This window comes from Harpia harpyja, chromosome 3 (assembly GCF_026419915.1).
Source record: "Harpia harpyja isolate bHarHar1 chromosome 3, bHarHar1 primary haplotype, whole genome shotgun sequence".
Classification (NCBI taxonomy): domain Eukaryota; kingdom Metazoa; phylum Chordata; class Aves; order Accipitriformes; family Accipitridae; genus Harpia; species Harpia harpyja.
In genome coordinates this window covers 19,060,751-19,081,696 of record NC_068942.1, presented here as the reverse complement: position 1 = coordinate 19,081,696, position 20,946 = coordinate 19,060,751, and the positions used below count along the sequence as shown (strand labels likewise).

The 20,946-nt window shown below is 40.8% G+C and overlaps 1 protein-coding gene across 10 annotated transcripts in view; it reads right to left on the bottom strand.

Annotated features, from left to right (window-relative positions):
- MAP3K7 (mitogen-activated protein kinase kinase kinase 7) overlaps positions 1 to 19,543 on the bottom strand; it is a 50,016-nt gene extending 30,473 nt beyond the window's left edge. For 4 of the 10 annotated variants that reach the window (XM_052781495.1, XM_052781496.1, XM_052781497.1 and 1 more), the window contains exons 1-6: positions 19,312 to 19,543; positions 6,926 to 7,036; positions 5,243 to 5,308; positions 3,702 to 3,747; positions 2,889 to 3,027; positions 1,629 to 1,753 (exon numbers count right to left, since the gene is read on the bottom strand). In XM_052781495.1, coding sequence (XP_052637455.1) covers positions 1,629 to 1,753; positions 2,889 to 3,027; positions 3,702 to 3,747; positions 5,243 to 5,308; positions 6,926 to 7,036; positions 19,312 to 19,401 — 577 coding nt within the window. In that variant the 5' untranslated portion in view covers positions 19,402 to 19,543. Of the gene's footprint in view, positions 1 to 1,628; positions 1,754 to 2,888; positions 3,048 to 3,701; positions 3,748 to 5,242; positions 5,309 to 6,925; positions 7,037 to 19,311 lie in introns of those variants that run through there. The other 6 variants (XM_052781499.1, XM_052781500.1, XM_052781501.1 and 3 more) reach the window with 3 other exon arrangements.
- Positions 19,544 to 20,946: the final 1,403 nt, after the last annotated feature.

Here is a 20,946-nt window from a genome sequence, read left to right as displayed (position 1 = left end):
CAATTTTGACATTTGACATGATTATTTTAGTAGTTTAATGACTGTTTCAAGAGTAATTTGATATGCCGCATCATAGAGGCTACTAGATTCCTTTCTTTCCTTGATACTTGTGCTTGTATAAAGATTTTTGTCATTATCAGTAAATGCTTTCAGACAAAAGTACATAAAACCAACTGTAAACTGAAGGCTTTTGCTGCTGTCCAACAATAAATTTGCAATACAAGATTTCTTTGTTTTGCCTTGCTGAATTCATGCACCAGAGGAATTAAGATATGCACTGTAAATCCCTACTACAATATACTCATTTCAAAATCCATTTTAGATAAAGATTTTTCACTCAAAAAAAATCTACCTTTAACACTGATTGTCCAACTGATTATGTCTAGAAGAAGTAGTTCTCTCTCATTTATACAATTTCATTTAATAATTAAAAAATGTTAAGAAAAGAAGCATTCCTAGCTAGAGTTAAAGAAATGGAGTAGGTGCCTCTATATAAAGTGACATAACGGAAAATTTTTAGGTACCAGAGTGAAACAGATCATCCTTGGGTGGCTCCTCTAAGCAATATGCAGGAGAAAATGGTACCTTCAAAACAAAAGCTCCAAAGGTGGTGATTGGGAGGAAACACCTCCTAAAACTATATATGGGCATATATAATTTGCTGCTCCTCTCTGGAATAAGGACAGTAAAAGAAAAGAGGCCACTTGGATCCAGAATCTGGGAAACCACTGCTGCACATAGGCACTTGCCAAATATACCAAGGCCAGGACACCTGCTTCCTAAAGCAGGAAGATGACTTCTCCAGACCACTCTGCTAATCGCAATGATAATTTAAGGCACCGACTGGCTAAAAGGTGTTTAATTTGCAATCTAATATTGACTGGATTGTTTCTCTGATAATCATGCAGCAATAATCATGCCCATCTAATTATCAAGTGTCATCAGTCTTCCCCAGCTACACTCCAAGAAATAGCTTGTTTTCCTACTTAATTAACTGTTAATAACCAGTTCCTCAGTATGTAGGAAAGAGGAGGTACATCAAATCTCTAGATTACGCAAAAAGCAGACAAAGATGGAGTTAACAAGAAAGTGGGGGATTGAAAATGAAGGCAATTATGTTCAACTTGGAGATACTAACAGGGAAATTCTAAAGATAAAAGCTGATCAGAATAGGGAGTGAAAGAAATGACAGTGTATTTAAATGTCAGAAGAGTTTGAAATTACTTAATCTCAGAAACAGAATAATCCTGGGGAAATAGCCCTCTGGCTGTGTTTTACTTATAAAATAAGAAACAGCAGCTGTCTAAAGGTACTCCTTATGTAAATCTCAGCAATGACACATAAAGGTTCCACATCTTCATGTAATTAACGGTCTAATACTAACACAACAGAGTCAGTTCTGTGCTGGTTTTGGAAACTCCGCATAATTATTTGGTAATATACAATCATACAGATTTTTAAATAAACGTTAGACTTCTGCCAAGACTCTTTCAGCTGTTACCTCAAACTTTAATACACTGACTGACATAAAGTAAGATTACACGATGCTCTTACTTCCTACACCAAATTCATTCACAGTTGCATCCCTGGAAAGAACACATAATATTGACACTGTAAATTATTGTTACCTTCAAAAACTTCAGGTGCCATCCAAGCAGCACTTCCCTTATTGTTGGTCATGTGTGTTTGAATATCACAAGCTGTACCAAAATCACAGATTTTTAGAACTGTCCCCCCAGCTACCAAGAGCAAACTGTCAAAGAAAAAAAAAAAAAAATTAAAATTGCAGGATGAAATACTCTGGTAATAAACCACTGATTTTTTTTTACCCCAACAACTATCTTCTAGTATAGTTGAGTATCTAAGGCTTTGCTTCTTAGTGCTTTAGTTTTATAATTTGAGAAATAAGTAAAGTCACTTTTGCCTAATCTGAACATAAGAAATATTTTAAAATAATCAAATATATATTATAATTTATTAATATTTCTACATGCTAATTTTAAATAAATATCTTTAGCCATAACAAACTACTAAGCATATATTGACAAAATTAGTCTTTCAGATGCCAGAGGTTGAAAAACAAGTGCTGTAAAAATTTTACCAAAAGAAGAACGATCAAGACTCCCATTAATGTCAGTCAACGTAGCTATTTATTTAAATTAAAGCACTCGAAGTTACATGTTAACAGCTCTCTAAATCAAGACTGGGGATACAAGAAAGAATTCAAGATTTAAAGTGTGGCTTCACATTATAATTTTATCTGGTAGTAACTGCAGGCTACCACCAAAAGGGGATGATCCTGCTGATCCCCTAATCTGCTTCCACCTAATCTGTGGAGCCAGATCTGAAGTTGTGAAATGAGTCAGACAAACTGACTGGGCAGAAAACTATCCATTTTTGTTTCAGTGGAAAGTGATGGGAGATTCTGGCAGGGGTAGTGGAACAGGCAGAAGGAAGGGATAGAGGAGGATGGCTATGTGGGAAAAGAGCTCTGATGTATCAGATTAAATATGATGTTAAAACCAAGCAACCAAACAACCTCCCACCTAATGTTCTCTTACTGAATAGCACAACCCATTGTAGAACTGGGGCATTTTAAATGCCTCTGATTAGAAGCCACATCCCTATCAAAACCCTCTTCCATGACGCAGGGCAGGAGCAGGATGTTTTTGCAGTTTAACAGAAAGTAACTGAGTACAGTTCATTTCCTGTACTATGCACCATCATTCTGTAACTGAAGTTTCAAATGCAGAGCTTTCATTTAGAATACAGTGCATCCAATAAAGTTACTATGAATTAAAGGTATTTCTTCCAAATGTAATGAAATTATTACAAATTATCTTAAATTCCAATTTTAAGAAAATATGAAATATGAGCCATAAACCTACTTTGGTGGTTTCAGGTCTCTGTGAATTAGAGCCTTTGGTTTCATACTGTGGAGATATGCCACTCCTTGGGAACACTGTAAACACCAACTCATGGCATGTGCAGCAGTATAATGAGGCAGAGGTTCAGCACCATGCAGCACTGGAAAACAAAGGCACAAACTAAAAAGAACTTTATTGCATATTACAACAGATACAACAGAGTTAACAACATACCAGTCAGAAAGCTCTATGGAATCTAAGTCATTATCAATGCCTCATTACCGCAACTGAAAATATCCTTCTGCAGACTGTTAAAATAATGGAAATGTCAAAATATTTTCCATTTTTTTTAGTATGGTTTTCATAATTTTTGATGTTAAAATTCAATATGAAAGGTGTTGCTTGTTCTCAGCTATCTCTGGTAAAGTATATGTTAAACAAATGCTCAGGGAATTTACAAGGTAAGGAACAATCCTTTCAGATGTTCCACTGGAAAACCTGAAATGACTTCTATAAAATGTAACAAACTAATATCAAGAAACAAACCAGTGGACTGAAAAGCGGTTTTTAAAAGCACACTCCTTTCTCCTTAAAATTATTTTAAGAATTTCAAAGAACCACAGAATGGTTGGGGTTGGAAAGGACCTCTGGAGGTCTACCAAGCAAGGTCAAGCAGGCCACCTACAGCTGGTTGCCCAGGACTGTGTCCAGGTGGCTTCCGAGTATCTCCAAGGATGGAGATGCATGTATGAAACAACTTTATATTTTAGATCATGTTTGCCCTAACACTAGCACTTCAGCTTCAGGAAGACACTATGTTGAAATGATACTCACCATTGTATAGAGAACCTCCTTCAGCATACTCCATAACAAGACACACCTTGGGGGGGGGGAGGGGACAAAAAATAGGGATGTTTTAAACGTAGGGGTGGAAAACAGCTTTTGTTAAACTGAAACAAAAGTTCTTTGAGAGGAACTGCAAAGTCTCCATACCTAAGCTAATGGAAAATTTATCTATGAGGTAAAGAGTCAGTCTGAATGGTACATATTTAAGAAACAGAAATCAGTTTTATACTTAGTTCCCACTGTAAGTTAGGAAACAAGAGAATGACCTCCCTCCCCCCAGTCTTGAAAAGCAAATACTGTCTTCAAACTGCAATTCATTTGCCTTTTTTTTTTTTAGTGGCTTACAAAAAATTTTAAATACCATGTGTCGTGGTTTAACCCCAGCCAGCAACTAAACACCACGCAGCCGCTCACTCACTCCCCCCCACCCAGTGGGATGGGGGAGAAAATCGGGAAAAGAAGTAAAACTCGTGGGTTGAGATAAGAGTGGTTTAATAGAACAGAAAAGAAGAAACTAATAATGATAATGATAACACTAATAAAATGACAACAGTAGTAATAAAAGGATTGGAATGTACAAATGATGCGCAGTGCAATTGCTCACCACCCGCCGACCGACACCCCGCCAGTCCCCGAGCGGCGAAATCCCTGCCCCCCACTTCCTCGTTCCTCTACTGGATGGGACGTCCCATGGTATGGAATACCCCGTTGGCCAGTTTGGGTCAGGTGCCCTGGCTGTGTCCTGTGCCAACTTCTTGTGCCCCTCCAGCTTTCTCGCCAGCTGGGCATGAGAAGCTGAAAAATCCTTGACATTAGTCTAAACACTACTTAGCAACAACTGAAAACATCAGTGTTATCAACATTCTTCTCATACTGAACTCAAAACATAGCACCGTACCAGCTACTAGGAAGACAGTTAACTCTATCCCAGCTGAAACTAGGACACCATGTCAAAAGAATTTCACTAGTACTAAGAAAAAAGGGATGCAGCATTATTTTAACCAATTAAATAGCCCACACTAGAATTAGCTAAGGATACATCTGTCCTGTCACAGTACTTGCTTTTCTGCTGTGAGAATATGTGGGACTGTTTGCAGCTGTGGCAGAAAGAAAGCAAATCCTGAAAATTGCATATATGAGAATAGGAACTGATTTACAAGCTATGAATCATGTGTTACTAATGTATTTTCTTTTCATATTGCAGATTTGCAATTAATAGGACTGTAGATATGAATGACACTACATATGTAATACACCAGATGCCATTCTGACAAACTGAAGTATAATCGGTGTTAAGAAAGAGCTTTGAGGTTTTCTTGAAAGAACTTATTTCTCATAGCAGGGGAAAGAAAAAACAAAAACCTGAAAATATCAACCAACCTACATATCTGTATATTTCCTTATTATGGCTAAAACATACAATATATATAAAATACACATTTTTGTATATAAAATACTCATTTTGTGCATTGATGCTTGCATATGTTAAGCTAGTCACCTTTTGTCATACTGACAAAGCTGTAACTTACTGGGTTTAGACAGGCTCCATACAACTTGACAATATTGGGATGGTTTACTCGTGACAGTTGTCGAAGCTGCAATACAAATCACACTTCATTTCAAACCACGGGAAAAAAAAGGCTAATGCTTTATTTTCACATCTATAATTCATAAACCACAACAGCAATTACAATTTTCTGTCTGCATAACCCTAGACGGTGATTTTAGGAATCACAAGACTGATGGCCCTGTTTGCATTTTAATTTATTTCATGAGGTTTGTGTCTAACTGGAACTGTATTTTCAAAGAAATTTTGAGGAAATTAAATTTAAAGAAAGTATTTTTTTCACGGTGTAGTAAAATCACTCAAGTCATAAGCACTGTGCAACTACGACCTCTATAGGTTCGGTGCTCTTCCTAGAGCCTACAATTTTGGAATCCCAGTTGTCTGACTACATAAACACTCTGAATCATATTGGCTTTATTCACAATATAGAAGATTACTGTTCTAAAAAAAAAAAAAAAAAAAAAAAAGGCAAAACCCCACAACCCTATAAAGTAAGCCAGCCAGTTTAATATTAATGTGACATAGTTCCAAGAACCTACCACTGCTTGCACTAACTGGCGATCAGACTATTTTGCACTGAATTTTTCTTTATCAGGAGGTAGTAGAAGGGAAGGAAAAAGGAGTTTTTTTCCCTTTATACAGACTTCTGAGGCAGCTTATGCTGTTCATTGTCTAGGGAGCTAATGTTATGTTTTCTGCACACTTCAGAAGTTCTAAAAAACCAGAATGAAGTATTACAACTGATGCTTGCACTGTGTAGGGTACTTCTGGCATTATCTTCTCAGATCTCTTTCGAACACAAAAATGCTGAGACTGATCAGATCTACTCAGTATTAAACTAGACTCAGATTAATAACATTAAAAACTTTCCATGGTAATGAACAACATGTAAATATTTACACAGAGGGGCTTATTACAAATATGCTTCCTTTAACCCTTCAGTGTATCAAATTTTTAGTTCCAAAATTAAGAGATTTATTTTTAGCATATTTTGTAAATCTTGAACATTCTAGATTCTTACTGACTAAATACTAAGCAGCATGTCACAAAATATCTCATTTAAATTACATGGCTAACTTTTGATTCTAGAAAATGTTATGTATCTTTGGAAGTTTATCAGTTTATCTGAACTACTCAAGATCTTTCTGAAGAAGTAGACATTGAACGGAAAGAGTGATTGCCCTTTAATGAGTTACATAGTAATAATAAACTGACATCTAAGAAAAAAACCCCAATTATTAGAACTGCTAAAAAAACTTAGAAACCGTTTCAAGTATGGACCTGATCCTTTGAAGAACCTATGCTGTAGTCCCTGGAAGAGTTAATCAGCTCTAAGATTTTGGTGGGTATTTCAGATGCACCCCGACTCGACACTGGGACAGAATCTAGACACTGGTGTTTCCCCGACTGTGTGCCCTCCTTTCTCCCCCTTGCTTCCAGTTTTTATGGAAAGTGAACTAAAGGAGCTGCAATGTGCTCTGAGAGATGTCCCGTTCTGCAAGACAAGGAGTCCAGGCTTATACTGGGTACCACAGGCTGCATTTACCTTGTAATACAGACATAGCTTTTAGTACACTAAATGCACCCATGATTTTAAGAAAACAAGCTCTATCAAAACCCATATTTTCCAGCAAACTTACTGTACCTCTACAATGAAGGCTTTTCTTTCAGATTCACTTTCTATTTGTTTAATGGCTACATCTTTAGCTCGCCATTTTGCCTTGCACACCACACCAAAAGCTCCTCTTCCAACAACCTAGAACAAAATACGAAACACTTGAGTTAAAACTTGAAATGGTTTCATTTGCTGTGCAGGACTTCACAAACAGAAAAGAAATTTAACTTAGAAAATTGAAGACATGCAGAATCAAGTTTTGCAGCAGCAATTTAATATTATGCCATCAAAGCATAACTGGTCCTTAGCTAAGCTTCCTCACAGAAGAACTGGAAAATACACATACAAACATTTTAACATGCAGTAACAGTATTTCAGAAAAGTATGATCTTAATTATTTCAAACAAGATTTGCTCAGAAGAAAATTAGGGGAATGATGGCAAATTTATTTTTATAGATTTGACCAGTGAAATGATATCTATCTGCTGTATTTGTTTATTCTTGCTAGTAATAGGAATTCAAACTTCTGAAATTTAAATGCATATGCAAACAATTTCACAGGACAATGATGAAGTCAGGATGAGGTGTTCAATGTGCTCAAAGTTACCCTTTCATTTTCTCACAGATGCCTCAATAGTGTGAGAGTAGCAAATTCTCCTGAAAGTCCTCCAAATAAGCACAGTGTCTGTATAAACTATGCTTTCTCTGTTTTTGTTGAAGTCTGCTTTCTAGTTTATTTGGAATTAACATTGTCTAAAAATACACAAAACCAGACAAGAGTCATAACTCTTCACTGTAACTTTACAGAAGCAGTAGCAGCAGCTTCTGCATACTACATTATTCAAGAATCCTCTTACTTTTGGTGTGAAGATGCCCTACCACCACCATTATTTGGAGTAGTTCTTTGAAACCAAGCATGCAAATGAAAGCAAGATAGAGAGAAGTGTCCTTTTACTATGAGGTCACTTTCAGTTACTGGTGAGTTACAAACTATGGTAAATTGAAATTTCACTTTTTAATTGTGTTCTTCAGGGGAAAAATGGCAATGTACAGAAATAACAACAAAACATGCATATGCAATGTAAAGTTGAAACCAGCGTGTCACCAAAAGTGACTCTAGCTGCTACAAGAAAGTACAGACAAGCAAGTTGTTACACATACGCCAAAGAGAAAGGTGGAGAGGAGGAAGAAATGGAAGGCACACAAAGGCACAGAAGAAGCTAAGGGACAGGAGCTCCTCCAACTCCAAAAAATGCAAGGCAGGGCAGGTGAGAAGGATGGGGACGGCGGAACAAACAAGGGGCTAGGTAGGGGGGTCTCAGATTCTGTATTTGGCCCTAGCAGCCGTTCTTCACTGTTGGTTTTAACAGCATTCCATGCTTGTCTTCCTAGTCCTTGATTTCAAGTAATATCATATGTATTCTGAGGAACAAAGCAGACACTTCTAATGAAATAAACACTTTTTTGGGAGGTGAACGAGAAGAGAAGGGAAAGGAAGGGAAGTAAGGAGAAGGTGGACTAGAAACATTTACAAACGTGATTATCATACCAGTTTATTATGGCAGAATTTAATTTTTCTGTCTTCCTTAAATGGGTAATGCACACAAAAGAATATTATTTTGGATGGAAAAACACACTTCCCAAAATTACAAAGCTCTTCACTAGAAACTCATAGTTATTTATGACTTTATAAAAAAACCAAACAAACAACTCCCCCCAAAACAGAAAAGGGGATGGGAAGGAATATTTAAAATTAAAATACAGAGATGCATCATAATTAAAGGACCCACAAAATGTTCAAACATAATATTACATCCACATTATAAACAGCACACCAATTCTTATAGGTTCACTAGTGAATTCACTCCTTAGCAGGATGATTTCTTAAGAGAAAAGTGTGATTTGTAGGAGATCAGTGAATAACCACACATTCCCAATGCTGAAACAATGCAAACTGCCTGCTGCCTGAATGCTCATCCTTTGAGGAAATAACATTTAATAATTTTACCTTCCTTTTTTCTTTTTTTTTTTAGACACCCCCCTCCCCCCCCGTAATAAGCCAGAACATAAATTAAGAGTGCTGATGCAGAGAAGGCAACTTGGTAGCCAGGAATGTGCAAGCACCAGACTGTACTTGTCAAGGCTCCATGTCAAAGCAAACTGACTATCATTTATGTAAACCATACTTGGGTTAGGTTCTCGCTACATGATTTCCTCAAATAAATAAATAGTGAAGCTGATTTCCCCTGAGAATGGGGTGGAAAAGGCTGCAGGTGCACAGCTCAAGACCTGCTAAACTTTCATGATGAATATGAGAAAGTCTGGAATCAAGGGCCTGATTTGAAGAGGGGAGAAATGTAATTAAAAAAATAATCAAGATTTTGCATTAAGAAGATGAGAAAAGGGGAAGTATGCTCAATATTTTTGAAAGGTTACATATGGATATGAGAGACAGCTGTCCAGCAGTGGTGATCAACAGCATTTTCCTCTTCTGGTTTCCTTAATACACACAAAGAAGTATTCTTCTCTTTTACATTACAGCACACACTTACCCTTCCAGGAGTTCCTGGTTTCTCACCTTTACCCTCCACAACAGTGGTTCATAGACTGAGTCTACCACAAGGTATCCACAGCAGATCCACAGAACGTGTCCCATTCTGCCCCATGTAAAAAGGGACCTGTTGATTGTCACCTCCTCCCCCAGCTACAGTATAGGGCCTTGACTCTTCTTGTGATATAACACACACCAACTATTTTCTGGCAGTCCACAACTGAGATTGGAAACACCAACCCATATGAATGATAGTCAAGCAGCCTATGAAAATAGTACATCTAAACAAATTGGAAACAGTGAATCACCTGAAGACCTAAAAGTCCCAAATAGTCTCCCTTGGTATTTTCTATCCTCTCTCAGACCACGTTTTGAATAAAATCGCCCAATTTCTTGGGGTTGGCAGGACCCCCACCTTCTTCTACTGGCACAAGAGAGTTGTCCATTACAACCCCTCTACCCACCTCGCACAGCGCGTAACCAGACCTACAGTTTAAGAAAAATCTCATCAGTCTGTGCGCGCGCCATTAAGCCTGCATTTCACAGAAGTGGTGACTTACTGAGCACATGGAAATCATCCGCTGTGCAAGCACACGTAACTCAGATAGCAGCCCGCTCACTCCCGAGAAGTACTGATGACAGACAGTTACCGAGAGAAGGATGCACAGAGCAACTCGGGCAGGACGAACTGCACTGGCAGCAGCAATGCAAGGTCTGCTGCTCCCCTACGGTATGAAGGAACCCAGACTGGTGAAGTAACTGGGAAGAACTCTTCACTTTAGGAAAAGGAGGTGTGCATGTAATGATTTCTCCTAGCTGGATACAGCTGGCCTTATGGCACAAGGCTGAGCGAGAGTCCTTTTAGAAGGCTCCTTTTCTCAGTGCACCTCTTCTCACACTCTTTCACGGTTTTTGACTACGGCTCTGTCACATTCAATTCAGTAACATGGAAAAAAAAAAATTGCTATTTGAAAACAGTGCATATATGTCAGTTAAAAGATTGGTCTCAGATACATCTGATAAAATTTAATGAAGCAATTTGAACATTTTTTTTTTTTTTTACTTAGCCCAAATAATTTACAAGAGTTTATGACAGATCAGGCTTACTTTTTTTGGCTAGTCATATTTTTCCTTGCTGAAAAGACTTGTGTATGTCCATATGTACAAATATATGTACTGCAGATATAGTTTTAATATTATGATTATGTAATATATACTACATATTTTATATATTAAATATATTTATTTTTCACATGTATATAAAAATAAAATTACACGTATAACAGAAAAAAGAACGCCCAAGTATCTCTCGCATTTGATTCCACATGGTCAAATTCAGCCCATAAGGCAATACAACTGCATACTGTTCCTCTCAAGATAAATCCATGACTATCTGCAAGTTTAATACCAAGAATTGGTACATGTGTTTCCAGTTCACATACTAGAGAAACTACTATTTTTCAATTTTGCCATATTTTATATAACATTTCTATTCAATGAAAAAACTAAGATAAACAAGTGTACCACCCAATGTGATGCTTTACATTGTGCCATGAATGTCACAATACTCGGGCTCTAGATGAAAAGTGGAATAAATTCCATGAATCAGATGCACTGTATGAAGTCCTGATGATGACTGGGGTGGGGGGAATAAAAAAAAAAAAAAAAAAAAAAAAAAATCAGTGTCAGGCACCAACAGGAAGAGCTTACCAGGTAATCTAAATCTTAATTACATAAGAGAAGGCTGTGAGAGACCATCTGATATATAAATTTTATGGTTGGTGAAAAGAGTTTGATAAATGACTATGCAGTCAAGGTTTCATAACAATTTATCAGTGACTTGGTGCCTGCTTAGGCAGAGGGTTGAACTTGAGAAGAGGACACGAATGCACTGAATATTTACCTAGGATACAGGGAAAACAGAGAAGAGCTGATCCTCCATTAAAGCAGCTCAGCCTCTTGGACAGCATACGAAAGGAGCAACCGTCAGAAGCAATGACAGATCTGATACAAATTTGAAGTTTACCATATGTGAAAGCCCAGTATGTCCTTCCTACTTAATCTGGAAAAAATATCTTACTCATCGTAAAAACATCCTTTACAATCGACAGAATGGAGCTTGTGGTAGACTCCACTTACACTTCATTTTCTTCCTTTAAGATTTCACTGAACTTATACTTTAAAGGAGTAGGTATTAGAATTTGTCAGAACAGTTTAAACACTATGTAGTTTCCTTCAACACCGTGTGCTGGAACTAAGTAACTTAATAGCACAGGAGGGAGGCGCTGCCTGAACTTTAGTTTCTTCACGCTCATTCCTTCTTGTCCCCTGCTGTTGGTGCCACACCATATGTTTGGGCAGTAGTGCATATTCTGAATTATATGAAGCACAGTTAATGGAATTATTGACACAACAAATCAATAAACAGAAGTTGATCTGTAGCACTGTGTATGTTTGGAAAATGATCTAAAAATAAACACATTCTTTTGGTGAAAGACTTTATCTCTCTAAATATCTTCTAGGAGAAAAAAGGAAAATACAGGGCATGACACATTTAGAAATAGAACACCAGTGCTTCTACTTTTCCACATAATAGAATGAAGTTTGTTAAGAACCACTTGGTTAGTACACGACACAGACACGGTTTAAACTGGTAGAAATGCTTTAAGAGCTTTAAAGATTGAAAAGTATGTACAAATTTATTCCTCTCCCTATGAAATTCATACCAGTAAAAAGCTATGTTTTACTGTGTGACGAAGTGACATGGTGAAAGAGTGTGCCGTTTGCATGTTTTCCAGATAATGTATTTGGAGTCTTATTTAAAGAATATGAACCACGCAAGCTCCCTGGAACAAACATTACCTCTGCGTACAAATAGAATCAAATGCTGTACATAAACAAAGATACATGATCCTGACTTGTAAGTATGTAGACTATACTGACTGGTAAGTATGTAGACTAGAAATCATGCAGGAAATAGAGATTGCAGATATGTTAAGCTCTCAAGGATGTATTTCACCCTAAGGGATGTGACCAGTAACCCCCCCTGCCCAAGTGAAACAAGAAAAATGCATCTCTGTTTATTCAGATGCACCCTATTCCCCTGTCAAATGTCAAAACCTTGGAAGAATTAATTTCAACTTCGTGTTAACTGCACAGGTTTTCTATTTACTCAAAAATATAAAGAAACAAAGTTTTCATCTCTGGCCATGAAGTTTCCATGTTAGTTAGCTCTGCATGCTGGATACCTAATGCTTTTCTTTCTAAAAAACCCCTGCTGGATATGTAAGAGAGCAATAAAATATAATAGCTCCCTGGTTAGCAGATGTAGTATTCTTTGGAGAATTGTCTTCATAATTTGCAGTATCTACATGACATTTTTGTTTACAATTTTGGGAAGACAAGCAGTTAAAAAACCCAACACAACACCAACAAAATCCGTGCTTCCAAACAGACAGCAGTCTCTAAATTATCTTTAATATCTATGTCCCTTTGGTTACTGGTATATTTGCAAATGAAAGGTTTATGCAAACTGAACTTTTGGATCTCTCAAGCTTCAGACACAATGCAAGATGGAGGGGGAAGAAAAAAAAGATGTTCTACAATGCTTTGTAAAAACAGAAACACAGTTTAAAATTTAGTTGCTTCTACTTTCTATCTACCACAGTTCCAGCAGTACCAACAAAGCATACTAATACTTTCAGACACTTTCACACACCTGCCCATACGACACATAGAAAGCATATAGATTAAAAAAAAAAAAAGTGCCAAAAGCAGCCATGAACAACAGTTTACAGCCCCTAAAAATATATGCCTACATTTTCTATCATTCATTCAACCAGCCTCAAATTCCAACTTTGGTTCCTCTGTGTGTGCTATGCTTTATTAAGCAGGTTGAAGCAAATCGGCCCCGTGCCACAAATAACTGTGGCCAATACCCTGGCAGTAGTTTTAGGAAGGCGTTCAGATCTGCTAATTCTTACAGCTATGTTCTTTGACTGGTTAAGTTTATTTGTACAAGTGCTCAACCCAATTCTAAATGTTGCTTTCACTTTCTGGGATTCACACAGCAATGAAAAAAACCCAAACTCCCAAATTGCCCCCCCTTCCTACCCCCCCCCAACCCCCCCATAAGCAAACCCACTAATTTTAAGTGAACTAAGTAACTTAGTTTAGATTTAGTTTCCAAGTTTCAACTTTAAAGTTATGCAAAACATTGTAAGAAAAAGATATTTCTTAATGAAAAAGATCAGTTATTAAAAATCAACTTATATTCTTAATAAATACACATAACTTCTGCTTGCCACAAACTAATATAGTTGGTTCATATTTAGGGCATCATCTGTTAGAGCTGAACAACACTGTACAGTTATTATTTAGTGACACGGCTATCTGAATTTAGTTCCATTTTAAGATATCATTCTCTTTTCAACTGCTTCAGAACATGTTTATCGAGAATCAAAGTACCATCACATATGTTCCTAAAATGATGGGTGTTTCCAGAAATTCTTCCTTTGCTCTGAACACACAACCAACCCTCTTTGCATTTTGATAGCTCAGTCATTCTAAGAAATGCGTGCATCTCAAGCAAAGATAACAGCTTATCAGGTTATACTTTAATTCCAGCTTTTTACATACTGATAGCCTTTTATGCATCTGTCTCAAGAACTGAACTCATTTTAATTACCAGTAATTTAAACACATTAACAAAACACTTGTCTGATGTTCTAGTATGAATCAGTTTGTCCTGTTCCAGCACCCCAGACAGGAAATTCTAGTTTTATACACAAAATGCTGTGAAATTAGGCACTTGGGGTAAAGTGCTCCAACAGGAGTTGGGCTTGCTAGGCTGGCACAGTCTAAAATTACTGGTCTTTGAAAAACAAATAATCATTCTGCAGTCAGTAAAATACTGCTAGAATCCACTGGGTGGGATAAATAAGGGACACGTGAAGCTTTTTCTGTTGTTTTCAGTTTTTGCTTTGGGAAAGGCCTTCCCCCTGCCCCCAATTCCTGATAGCAGTTACACTGTCAGTTGTGACCTTAGCTGCTGCGTTAGACACGGAACTTTATTATTATCTCAAATGCGCATCTTGCTTTCATTGCTGGAATAGAACAACCTGTGAGGTTTCTTTCCCACGCATTCTTTAGGAGAGTAAAATAGAAGTTTATTTTACAGGATGCAAATTGATTCATTAAATAAATCTGCATGTGTAGAAATAAGTGTAAAGTCTTACATTAACAGTTTAACTAGCTTATTAGCCACCTCCTAACATTTGCTGCACCCTAAATTTCATCCACATGAAATTGTGTTGTGTAACTTCCACTATAAACTCACACTCCAGCTGACACTTCAGCTATTTTCTTATGTAGATGAATGAAGAGAATCTTCCACTGGTATAACTAAACAAAATTTAAATAGTGATTTGAATTATATCAGAAATTCATTTAGAGTAAAATCACAGAAAATTCTGGTGTACGTTTTCACCATGTACTAATTTTTTGCCTTTGCTTCTGGATGCCCAGCTTTGCACCTTGAAGGCTTACTTTCTGAAAAAGGCTGAGAAACTGTAGATGCGACTGACTTCAAACAGATTCCTAACTACCACCCTTGGCTCTTGAGAACCAAACCTTTCGTACTCAGGTCAGATATCCAAGAATATTGTTCACGTCTCAGATCACACCTGCGGTTGTCATCTAAACTTCTTCCAATTTTGCAGATTGGTGTTCTACAATTGGACAGAATCCCCCAGGACATAAAAAACAATGGAGGTAGTAACAACTCCATGTTCAGCGGGAGCTCATGCAAATCTGCTTTACCTTGTAGTGTAATGGACATAATCAGTCACTGCATCTCATTAACTTTTAAAAAGTTAACTACTATAAAGGGGAGCAAAACTCAGTTGTCTTGCTGTATTCCTCATTCTCTTGTCTCTGAGCTACTCTGCTCCATAACTGCAAGGAACACATGCAGTTCTCAGCACACTTCTCAGACAGTAAATGACATTATTCAACTCTTTCAAAAACGTCTAAGGTAGGTGAACATGCCATAAATTGCATCTCCTTAGCTGCTGGCACCTTAAGTAGTTTTTTTAAAATAAATATTTAGAAAGCTTACCTGTTCATCTTAAAGAAAACATTACCCTAATCCCCTTAGAATTAACTGCTGTTGCCCAAATAGATTATTGAAAATAAACTTCAGTGGATACTACAGTATACCAGCAGAGCGTTAAACAACAGTTTCCAAATAATTTACACTTTCAGACTGTTTGAAAGTAACTTGCAATCATGCAAATATGGCAATGGTTTTCAGCCTGGCTACATCAGACAGTGACTGGGCAGGGCCACAGCATACATGACCAGACACGCATCCTTTGGCTGTGTGATCCAAGGCATACACACATCATGTGATCAAGAGGTCTGCGTTTTGGTCATGTATGGGACTGTTATCAAGTTACATGATGGAGGAAGGGCTGTGGGATTTTCAGGAAAGAGTGGCAGGGAGCAGATTGCCAGAACAATTCAAAAACAAGGTCTGTTGATTGCTTAGATGTGAAAGCACCTCTGGGAAGAAGAGACAGCAGTATTTAGGCTAGATTTAAATACGAGATTTTAAAATAGGGCTATTAGGCTATTGTTGACTTGATTTCAGTTACATTAAGTTTTCAAATAAATTCTGTAGTTTTATTTATTCAGTTTCTAATGATTTGTCCATCTACTACCTGAAAACTTAAGAGGGGACATTCTCGCAGCCAAAAATTTGCATGGTAAAGTAGGGAACATTTCTGTTGAACCCAAGTTTTACGTTGTTTTTCCCCATCTAGTTTTGCAGATAGTCCCACTGTGTCACATCAATTTTGATTTGACTCCAACTCATTCATAATAATTATCTCTATATTTTACTTCAATCTAAGCACTTTAAATAATGAAAAGGCAGTTTGAAGTTGGAGACATGTTTGACATGTTGGTGGGAAGTAACACTACAGTACAATTAGTCATGTGCGTGGTAGCTAAAACAAAATATGGTATATTCTTGGTATTATCCAGTAGAGTTCACCCAAACCTAAATGAAAGCACACTTATAGATCTCACATTTATTAGCAAGGACTCAGGGCCTGCAAGTATTCCAGAACTTCAATATCTATTAATAAACCAGTGGCAGAGTGGGACTGCTATCTGCTGACAAGACAGCCTTGATAATACAACAGCAAAGCTATGATTATACAAGCATTCATTTGAGTTCCCAGTGTAGATCTGTTGACACTCCATTTTGAAACATGTGAAGTTTGCCAAGCATATTAAGATCTGACCATTTTGAGTCCTTACAGCCATTTGAAAATTCTTGAAAACTTCTGAGCCTGAAGCGAGAGCACAGAAAATCCTCAGTAACAATGTATGTTTTGTTATGACTGCAAAGTTGACTATTTGCACTGAAACTGCATCCTGAGTAAGAGGTCAATACCCACAGTTGAGAAAAGCAACATCTAAGGATGGTCTCTAATTCACCTGTGTTATTGTAAAGTAGATCTTATTTCTTCCTCTGTGCAATGACATTTAGACCATGTTCAGCACTATGGTATCCCCACTACCTGTAAGAATTTCTGGTAGGACAGGTACACTGAGCGTAACTCAAAATGCTACACCAGCCGTCATCGTCATCAGATTTTCTCATAGAGAGATGACTTTAGGAGAGCTTGCCCTGCTTACATCACATGAGTTTTGTCATCTCCAACAGAGATACTACTTTGTGGATAATGCAACAACTACATTAAATAAAGCACAAATTACTGCTTAGGCATCATCTCTACATACATTTTTCTGCATGTAGTCCTGTCTCTGTGGGTGCTAGGCAGGTACATAGGACACATACAAGCTCTGAGCACTAAACCTGAGAATGATAAATTCTAGTTACACCAATTATACACTATGCAGCTCCACATTTCCTACACGTAAAATAGCGATATAATCCTTGCTAACAGCCTTCCCCAGGGTGTCGTGAGGATTAAAGATTTGTATAGCGTTTTATTAATTCAAGGTGCTATCTGTAACATATTAGATGTGCTACTCACTTCTAGGAGCCATCACAGGACACCTTTTTATGATGGATAAATTCCTATCAACTTTATTTTCTTCTTTGGGCGAGAAAAGCCATTTCTCCCAAAGCAGATGATTTGATCCCTGTCCATTAGTAAGTGTTGCAAAAACATCAGCATATTATCAAATGCAAAAATACTTTCAGTTCCCAAACACTGTAAAATTTTCTCAGTTCAGAACAGTTAAATGCATAAAGGGAAGAGGAACTATTAGACTTACAGAGTCAAAAATCTTCATGATTGCCACATTCAGAGAAAGGGGAAAAGGGAATCTTTTGGAAGACACTATCTTCTGAGAATTTCCAGTGTCTGCTATGGTGAAAGCCAAAGTTACCACAACACTACCTGAATACAGCAGAAAGTGCCCTGGTGTTCTAAGAAAATACTGCAGGTTTTATGTTCTGTGAACTCTCCCAGGCCACGTGAGCCCACCATAATAATTATGAACAAACCAGTAGCTAGCAAACCACTTTAAAAACGTGAGACACTGGTTGTCATATCTATAAAAGCTACTACACAAAACTAAATTCACTTCTGCATAAACTTTTTAAGAAAAGGAGGGTAATTATTACTGAAAGAGAAAGATGTTAATCTATGAATAAAAGCACAAAGACTGTTTTCAGCAGTCTTGGGTGTCTGCTAGGTCCAAGGTGGCCTCATCAAATTCAGCACAGATCTGCATGAAGCAACTTCATTCCTGTAGAGACGTTAGCAGGGGAGGAAGAAAAAAAAAAAAAATCTAACAGCGGCAATATTTTTGTGCGATTCTGAGAGTTAAACAACATTGTGGTATATACATACTACTGAGCCCTTTAATAAAGCACGTAAGCTATCCTAGATCACACCCATCCTACTTTCACAAGAAATCCAGACAGATGAAAGCTACATATGAAATTCTGTACTTTATCCATCCCACTCCAGCCTCAAAGAACTTAAGTAACACCATTTTACTATATAACTTTCTACCGAAGAAGGGGAAATACTTGCTTCCAGCTACGTTACACCACAACCGAATGTCACTTCCTGGGTAACATGCACAGGTCACAAATGAAATGTTACAGATCCAGGAGTGCAACATCATAAATGAAATGTTACAGATCCACGAGTGCAACATCACTAGCCTATGTTAAGAGAAAATAGTAAAGAGAGATCTGTAGGTCCTTACAGCTAACAGAGCTGTAAATTCAGCAAATAATTAACACTGGTACGATGATTACATATACGGCGGTTCAGTTCGGTGGCAGATGGAGAAAGCAGCGGCATACAGAAGCAGAGATCCGAAAGAAACATCAGAATTAAGAGTTGCCTCTTGTGACAGCGTTTGACAACGGTGTTTGCCACCCGTACTAAAGCGGGTGGCAAAATGGGCGGCGAAACTTTAAAGTCCTGAACAAATCTATCCCGCTTAAGTAACCCCCCCCCAGTACAGCACCAGCACCAGAGCTGGCAGAAGGAAGCTGGCACCTCCGCTCCCAGCCACACCGCCTTTCTCCTCCGGTGCCAGCCGCTGCAGCATCCAGCGGAGAAGGCAACAACCCCCGTGCAGGTACACTGCGGGGGGGGGGGGGGGGGGGGGGGTGTCCCGGCAGACCCAGGAAGCCCCCGCGGCCCCTTCCGCCAGCGGCGGGACGGCGCCGGGGACGGCAACCCCGGCGGCCCGCGGGGGCCAGGCTGGCGTCCCCCGGCCCGCTGGCAGGCCGCGCCCGGGGAGCGGGGGTGTGTGTGTATGTGTGCGGGGGGGGAGGCCGCCCGGCGGCGGGGCCCGCACTCACCTCTTCCACCTCGATCTCTTTGTAGTCGATTTCTTCGAAGTTGAGGACCGGGGGGGTTTCAATCATTTCAGCGGAGGCGGCAGCGGACATGCCTCCTCTTTCACCTGGGGGAGGAGAGGCCAGGGCGGGCCGGGGTCGGGGGGCCCGGCGCCGGGCGGCCGAGGGCCTGGGCCGGGGCTACGCGGGGCGCGGCGGCGGCTCCCGCCCTCCGCGCGGGCGCGGGTCGGCGAGGGCCTGGCCGAGGCGCCGCCTGGGCCGCCGCGCGGGGCGAGGCCGCATCCGCGGCGGCCGCGGGCCTCAGCGGCGGCGGGCGGGGGCCCCGCCGGCGGCGGCGACGCCGCTCCGCATCCCGCGCCCTCCCGCACCCCCGCGGAGCGCCGCGCCGGCTGCCCTAGGCCGCGGCCTCTGCCGAGCCCGGGAGCCGCCTCGGCCGCGCGTGCCCGGCGGAGAGGAGGGGGCGCCCCCGGGGCCGAAGCTGGCCGCCTCCGCCAGCCCCGGCGGCGGCGGCGGCGGGGTCGGGGGCCGCGGCGGGGTCGGGGGAGCCGCTCAGAGCCGCGCCGCGGCCGCCGGCGCTGACATCAGAGCCGCTTCCTGCTGCCCCGGCCGGGGAGGCGGGGGAGAGGCAGCGCCGAGGGAGGGGGCGGGAAGGGGAAACGCGCCGGCAGCGGCCGCTGCTCAGCCGGCCGCGGCGGGGCCACGGCCTGGCGGCGGCGGCGCCGACCCCGCCCCTGCCCCGCCGCCCGCCTCCGCCAGGGGGAGCCGCCGCGGCGCCGGCGCCGGTCCCGCTTCCTCTTCCTGCCGCCTCGGCCGGCGCCGCCGGCAGCCGCCGCAGCGGCGCGGCAGGGGCGGGCAGCGCCGATGTCGCCGTCTCGGCGGCGGGTCTCAGCCGCGGCTGGCGGGGCAGAGGCGGGCGGACCTCTCCGGGCTGCGGGCAGCTGCCAGGCCCGGCGCACCCCACCCCATCCCGGGGCGCCGCTGCTCCGCAGGGCGCCGGCGGGGGCAGAGGCCGAGGCCCGGGCCCGGGCCTGCCGCGCGTTACCGGCGTGCGGGTGCGGGGCAGCGCGCCTCGAGTGCCGGATTTTTATACCCTTTCCTAATCCGTATAATTTTTCCCCAGGGGAAGAGGTGTGCGTATGGGGGACGTGCGTCCCGGGACGTCTTTCTCTGAAGGCAGAAGCGCAGCGTTGGCTGGCCTGTGCTCTCTAGCGGCTCTTTCTCGGGCGGGGGGGGGAGCCTGTGTGTAGGAGGATAGCTGGGGAGCAGGGGGTAATTAAGCGAATGATGTAAACACATAGCGATAAGGGGACTCGGGAATGAACGTATACCTTAACCGCTCCCTCTCCAGTCCCCAGCTAATGGGAATCTCGGCCCGCTCTTCCAACAGCTAGCGCCTGCTTCCGCTTTTGGCTGGAGCAACGCATCAGTGTTTCGGTGGTAAATCTCCCAGGCTGAGGCTTCAGGGTGACCCACAGTGTGAAATCGGTGCTGGGATGAGTGGATGTAGCTGCTGTGTTTCACTGAAACAGCTGTGCTTCGTTTTGATATGTTTAGCCTCGGGGCTATATATAAAAAGTTATGTTATTGTACAATACTATTAATAGTATGTAATTTTAGTAGATCTGGTAAGCTTTCCTA